Below are 7,366 nucleotides of genomic sequence, written 5' to 3'. Positions count from 1 at the left end.
CGGCATCGCGATCGGGGACTGAGATCGACTCCAATGGAGTGTCTGAAGGGTACTGGCTGGCCACCTCCTCCAAATAACTCGCCTTCTTGGCGAGCATCTCAGCCTTCAAAATGTTATACACAAGTTAGGAATTAGGAAATCAAATACAAATATTAAAAATTATGAAATAAAACTAAAATATAAAAAACTAACGTGCTTCGCTTTGCCCTTATCGTTGCCGAGTCGGGCATAAACATCCCCGTAGTTGTCGAGCTTCGGAAATTGCGAACCAGCCTGAAAAAGAATGTAATGTTGACAAAAACTCAAACAATACTAAGGAATATATATATTAAATTAAATAATGGCGCACCTGACGATACGACTCCACCCGGTATGAGAAGGGCATGGAACCACAATGATGATCAATCCTTGCGGGCGCTTTCCGGTTCTTAAGATTGGTATTCGACTTCCTCTGTTAAATATTAAGCAAATTGTAAATGCATTAGTGCCCACACAATAAAGGAATAACATAAGAAAAAAGAATTTTGAAGTCTTAAAATGATATAACATACCAAAAATTCCGGACTCTGAAAATGAGTGCACAACCACTGCCACTGATCAAGCCGAGATGCCATCTCCGGAGGAGGGCTGACCAATGCCTCAGCTGCCGATCCAAACATGTTATATTCTCTGTGCAGCTCGTGCTTCCATTGTGTGTAAACTTTCATCAATAACTTCTCCATATACCTAGCTACATCCGAATGTCATAGTTTACCTGAAAAAAAAATTATTAAATTGTTAGGAATGATAAAATTAATTATTTTGTATTAATCAAAATATACTCACAGAAATGGAGCCCATAATGCTCCTCTTGATGGCGTCATCAACTTTTTCCCAACTGGGGAAAAGCATGGGGCAGTCGGCAAGGATAATCGCCCCGACAAAGAAAGCGAAAGTACTATGGACCTTCTTGCTCGGTCGTAGGTGATCTTGCTGAAGAACGATTCGAATCCTCTCGTTCGTCGTGCACGTGATTCGGGATGCCTTCAACCCTCTACTTATCTCCTTCGTGGTCTTGGTACCTAGAAAAGTAAATATAATATATTAATTTCACAGTAATCTTATAACATGTAAATAAAATTAAATATAAACACAAGTGCTGTGAAAATATTTTTCTTACTCTCTGATGATGAGGTAGTACGAGTGGATGACGCACATTCTCATATACACCATAACGGTGACCACGTCGGGCCCTCCGTGCTGACTGAATCGCAGACCCCGTACTGGATGAGAGATCTGGGGCTATCGCCGGGGTCGATTCGCCCTAGGCTATGAGGTCGGGCTATACTGCAGGGGCGGGCTGGGCTGCAGGGGCGGACATGGATGCTGAACTGGACCTCCGAGATCCACCCCTATTCGAGATCAAACTCATTTGCACAATTCAATAAATATTTATGTTAGTCAAAAAGAAAACTAAAGTAATGACTTACTAATCTGAATCACCATTATCACTTACTAATCTGAATCACCACTAGAAATACTCATTTTATCATCATCATCATCATCATCGATACCATCAACATCAACATCATCATCTTCATTTTCATCATCTTCATCATCGATGAAATCATTAACATCAATTCGAGGAAGTGGCCCAAGATCAATTGATAAGGCATCGATCTCAATTGGAGGAGTCAGGTATCTCGACTTGCTGTATGATAACATCATTGTTGTATGAATTGGGTATGGTCGAAGATAAATCCTCTTGATAGGCCACGTCATCCTGATTTTCTTTTTCCAGAATATCTCATATATTTTGATTATGAATCATCTGAGCTACTTTCCAACCCACACCCGTCTTAGGATCATCCAAATAACATACTGGATTCGCCATTGTCGCAAGAATAAATGGATCATTCTCATACCATCGAGTGTTTGTGTTCATTGATATTAAGTCGTAATCGAGTTTAATACTGTTGTTCCTATTCGTGTCTGTATTAAACCAATGACACTTAAATAACACAACTTGAAAGCGATGCGAGTACAACACTTGATGTACACTCGTCAGCTTGCCGTAGAAATCTACCGTGCCAGTCTCCAAGTTCTCTACACAAACCCCGCTATTTTGAGTGCTCAAGATGACATCTCGTTCTACAGTTAAAAACTTAACTTCATTCACATTATATCCGGAAAACGTTTCAACCCATTAAATGACACTCGCCAAACTCATTAACTCCTTATATAATGGCGAATTATCATCAGTTAGCTTTTCCATCTGTTAAAAGACAATGTAATTAATATATTACAAAAAACATACAAACACATGAACGAACTGATCATTATTGTCAGTAATCACTTACATGTTCCTTAAATCATTTAGGAAACAATTCCCGATGCTTTTTCTGTACACGTTCCCTGTCCTATCTTGGATAGTCGCGATTCATTAGTTCCTCATGCTCAATGCGTAAAGAGTCAACTTCTTCGCAATTGTTGAGTATGAACCAATGAGCCACCTCCATATCGTGTTTCGAGAATTCAACAGCTGATTTAGGGGCTTCGCCAAATGGTCGTGTAATTTGAGAAAAGACATAAAATGTCTCATTTTTTTCACCACCGTCGTCGTTGCGTTGGGGCCAATTGAATGACGTCTCAACACTGCTGAGATACATTGCACAGTACGTGATGGATTTATTTGCAATGTATGCCTCTGCTATGGAGCCTTTGGGGCGTGCCCTGTTTCGGACGTACTTTTTGTAATTACCCAACATTCTGCAAATGTAAGTACATAGTGAGAAAACTTTTATGAGTAACATAGAGCTAAACTTGGAGAATAGTAATGAAAAATTTTAGGAATTGTTACCTTTCTATTGGGGTATATCCACCGATAACTGACCGGCCCAGCAAAAATTGCCTCTTGCGGTAAATGTATCATCAAATGAATCATTGTATCAAAAAAGGCCGGTGGAAATATTTGTTCAAATTTGCATAGGATGTACATAATCTCATCTTTCAATTTTGACATGTCCGACACACGCAACGTCTTAGCGCATATATGCTGAAAGAACTTCAACAACCCAACAATCGATTCAACCACATCTTCGGGCAAAAATTTTCGAATACCTACCGAAAGCAGACGTTGCAATAAAACATGACAATCATGACTTTTCAAGCTCAAAATTTTTCCAGAGTCGATTTTCACATTTCGTGAGATATTGGCCGCGTATCCATCTGAAAATTTGACCGATGCAAGAAACTTTAAGAATTCTTTCTTATCCCCAGGCTTCACGGTATAAAATGGATGTTTCTTTATCATTTTATCACCCTTCTTTGTTAACCACAAATATTTCCTGATGCCCATTTTTTGCAAATCTTGTCAAGCCTTAATTGTGTCATTTGATTTTCCTTCAATGCCCAAAATTGTCCCCACCAAACTTTCGCACACGTTCTTCTCAATATGCATTACATCGAGATTGTGCCTGATTTTCAACTTGGACCAATACTCCAACTCGAAGAATATCGACTTGTTCGTCGAATTTAGATGTGCAGGTGACCTTGGCATATTTCGTTCTTTGTTAGAGGGATGTTTACCAATCCGGCCAAATTCTAAGTTATTCAACTGCCTCAAGATGTCATCACCAGATAATTCTTTAGGTTTCACGCCCATCTCCTTTTTTCCGTCAAAGGCCTCCTTACTGTGACGCCATTTATGATCCCCCGGCAATCATCTTCGGTGGCCCATATAACATACTTTACCACTGTGCCAAGCTGAAGTTATATCCTTATTACAAGTAGGATATGCCATATAACCCTTGGTGCTCCAGCCTGATAGATTCCTATAAGCTGGGAAATCATTTATTGTCCACATGACTGCCGCACGCAAGGAAAACATTGTTCCGGTGGACTTATCATATGTCGGCACACCATTTTGCCATAATTCTTTCAGCTTAACAATCAACGGCCGCAAATATACATCGATCTCCTTGCCAGGGGATTGCGGTCCCGGAATTAATAGCGTCATAATTGTGAATTCTTTTTTCATGCATTTCCAGGGAGGCAAATTATAAGGAACCACGACCACTAGCCAAGTGCTGTGAGATGTGCTCATATTTCCGAATAGATTAAATCCATCAGTAGCAAGTCCTAATCTGACATTTCGTGGATTTGCTACAAAATTCGGATATATCTTGTCAAATTCTTTCCATGCGCTTCCGTCTGCAGGATGTCTCATCACATCATTCTCAACCCGCTTATCTTTGTGCCACCTCATGTCACTTGCAGTATGTGTCGACATGTACAATCGTTGCAATCTTGGCTTAAGTGGGAAATAACGCAACACCTTTTGCGGAATCTGTTTCTTTCTCTCTACAGACTTGTTCTTATATCTCGGCTCATTGCACACAGGGCATTTATCCTTCCCTTGGTGTTCTTTGTAAAACAATATACAATCATTCTTGCATGCATGAATCTTTTCATATCTCAAACCGAGATCTTTCAACACCTTATTCGCAAGATAATGGGTTTCAGGTATATGATTGTTCTTTGGAAGCATTCGTTTCAAAATCCCCATCAACTGATCATAACTTCGATTCGAATGTTGATTAAGTACTTTCCAATGCATTAACTCCACAACAACAGTTAGCATTGAGAACTCTTCACAACCAGAGTACAATTCCCGCTGAGCTTGTTTCAACAATCTCTCATACTTATCAAACTCTTTTCTTTGGACTTCGGGCAACCCATCATCTTCATCCATATTATCGCTCTCTGTATCATCCTGACTAACTTCGTGATCAAGCGATGCATATGGATAAGCATCGTTTATTATGCCCATCACTTGGTCATTATCATCACCAACAGATTCAGTAGGCTGCAGAATTGTTCGAGCATCCGAGGAAGTCGAAGCATAAACTCTTGGTTCACCATGATAATACCATGTCGTGTAGTTGTGTGACATCTCATATTTCACCAAAATGAATTCTGACTTCACGCACTGTCTTCCATAAAGTGTTGTTACAATTCCGGCACGGACACTTTATATTATTCTGAGCATTGACATGTTCCTGTGCAACTTGGATAAATGACTCGATCCCATACAAATATTCATCACTAACACGATTCGTATTACGTATCCACTGTCGGTCCATGATGCCTATTTCCATATTACACGACAATTAGAAAACGATGCGTCACCCTTCTTCGTCTCCTTATGCCTCTGGTAAGGGCTCTACCCCATTCGAGAATGCACATATGTGTCGTGGTTGTTGGCTCGCACGACGTAGTTTCGATCTGGGAAAATTTCGGCAGCATCGCCCTATGGTTCTCCAAGTGCATGACGTAGATATTTAAAACAAATATCTAGTATGCACTCGAAGAACACATAGGGAGATGTTGCCGAAATTTTCTCAGATCAAAACCACATCACATGAACCGCTAACCACAACACATAATTGTGCACTCCCAAACTGTCCATGGGTAATTTGGACAATTCAAGAATAATATTGGAGCGCAGTCACGCCTAGCGCCCATGCGCGCGTCCAATAGACTCTCAAACGAGTCTAAGGTGAATTTAAGTTTAGTGTACAAAGTTATCCACTGATAACTTCGCACAACTAGTTGAATGTACAAAGTTATCGACTGATAACTTCGCACAAGCGCTTCGTGCCACATGACCTAACCCAGTACTCGAAGAGTGCTGGACTACGTCATCGGGAAATTTTGCAATTACAACTAAATTAAATGTAACATACAAACTAAACTATAATTAATTTAACAATATACATATAAGCATACAAACAAACTATTAAATTTTAGTATATAAGAATATACAAACTAATTAATCAATTTTATAATTAATTTTAACATACAAACTAATTCACTCAAAAATTTAATACAATTATATATGAAACATTAAATACTAAATCATACAAAAATTTAACTAAAAGATAGATTAAACACATACCTCACCAAAAATGCAATTATCCTTCACAACAAATGCAACACTATTCTTCCTTCACAAAAAAAATAAATCATTGTCAAATATGAGCCCAACACCAATCTAAATTCAGATTTCACAACCAAACCACTAAATTAAAAAAACCCACAACATTAACTAATTACCACTAAAATCAGAAATTTCACAACTAATTTATGCAAAATCCACAACAAGTGCAAAATCCACAATATTAGAAAACAGAAAATAACAAAACTTAATTAAAATAACATAAATTGAAAAAAAAAAAATTACCAGTGTGGGGGGGGGGGGGTGTTTTCGATGAGCTGGTTTCAGCTAGGGGGGGTTTTCGGTGTTTTCGGTGAGCTGGTTTCGGCTAGGGGGTTTCGGTGAGCTGGTTTCAGTGGGGGTGGGTTTTCGGGGGGGGGGGTTTGGGTTTCGGGGGAAGGAGGAGGGAGGAGGAGGGAAGAAGGAGGGAGGCGCCGGCGCTGAGAGGGAGATCGAGCTGCGAGGGACTGAGAGAGAGTGAAGAAGCTAGAGTGGAGTGTGAAGTGAACCAGAACTGGTTCAAAACGACAGAAAGGACAGTGCCTATCTCCAATGCTCAGGACAACTTCCAGTTGTTCACACCAAGTATGCTAAATCAGCATATTTCTAAGAAATTCAAATATCTACACATAGGTGTAGTCCAGGTTGCGGTAAAACCTTTGGTAAGAACATGTTTAAATACCTCTGTCTTGGTCTGTGTAAGGGATCAAAGGCATAACAAGTTTTCTGATTCTCTACTTATAGTAGTTGAATCCTCTCTAAGTGAAGGTCCTATATTTTTTAATTTTTTTCCTAATTTCTCTGTATCCTTAACTGAAAAAGGAGTCCTGAAAGCCTTAACTCTAAATATCAAGTCTCATGGATTTGATATGATTCCAAGATCTGAGAACATGGTCATTGTTTACAGGATCTATTATAAAGCAAGGACTACCTTATGTCCAGGAGCAAAGGATTTGCATGAGGAAGGAAAAACAATTATGTTTCAAGCAGATCTAAAAAGATCTAATGTGGCGGTCCCAAAGACAATTAGCTGGAATCAAGTCAGTCTCCCTCTAGAGTGGACAGTAGCTCAAAAGGCACCTCAAAGGCCTCTCCAAAACCAGAAAATTGATCAGATCGTGGAACATGATGATGGCGAGGTAGAAATTAGATTCTCCAATCTAAGATCTACACGTCTTGGAACATCCACAAATTCCAGGTTTTCTTATTCAGAAAACCCACCGAGCCGACCAGTAAACTTGCCAAGATCTGTCTCATCCAGAACCATGGATGAACCCTTGATGGTTGGAACAGAGAGAGAAGGATTAATCAGTAAGCCTATTTATACTGATTATGAGAAATCTAATGTAGAGGATGACCCAGTTGGGCCAACCTTTTCTGATGTGCAGG

At 39.6% G+C, this 7,366-nt stretch overlaps 1 protein-coding gene across 1 annotated transcript; it reads right to left on the bottom strand.

The window, feature by feature from the left end:
- Nucleotides 1-3,352: 3,352 nt before the first annotated feature.
- LOC147272991 (uncharacterized) lies at nucleotides 3,353-4,933 on the bottom strand. The gene is made up of 3 exons (XM_086256588.1): nucleotides 4,462-4,933; nucleotides 3,728-4,404; nucleotides 3,353-3,595 (listed from the first exon to the last, which is right to left on the bottom strand). Exons 1-3 carry the CDS (start codon nucleotides 4,931-4,933, stop codon nucleotides 3,353-3,355), a joined length of 1,392 nt encoding a protein of 463 aa, XP_086112714.1.
- Between the last annotated feature and the right edge of the window lie 2,433 nt (nucleotides 4,934-7,366).

This window comes from Dryas octopetala, chromosome 9, assembly GCF_963921425.1.
Source record: "Dryas octopetala chromosome 9, drDryOcto1.1, whole genome shotgun sequence".
In the NCBI taxonomy this organism is placed as follows: domain Eukaryota; kingdom Viridiplantae; phylum Streptophyta; class Magnoliopsida; order Rosales; family Rosaceae; genus Dryas; species Dryas octopetala.
Note: the sequence above shows the minus strand (reverse complement) of the source record. Positions and strands in the feature narration are given on the sequence as shown.

Coding starts and splice junctions, on each gene's coding strand:
- LOC147272991 (XM_086256588.1), bottom strand. CDS start 4,933: ATGTCACACAACTACACGACATGGTATTATCATGGTGAACCAAGAGTT. Junction 4,405..4,461: donor TAAGGTGTTGAAAGATCTCG/GTTTGAGATATG, acceptor TGTTTTACAAAG/AACACCAAGGGAAGGATAAA. Junction 3,596..3,727: donor CAGCTTGGCACAGTGGTAAA/GTATGTTATATG, acceptor ATCTTGAGGCAG/TTGAATAACTTAGAATTTGG.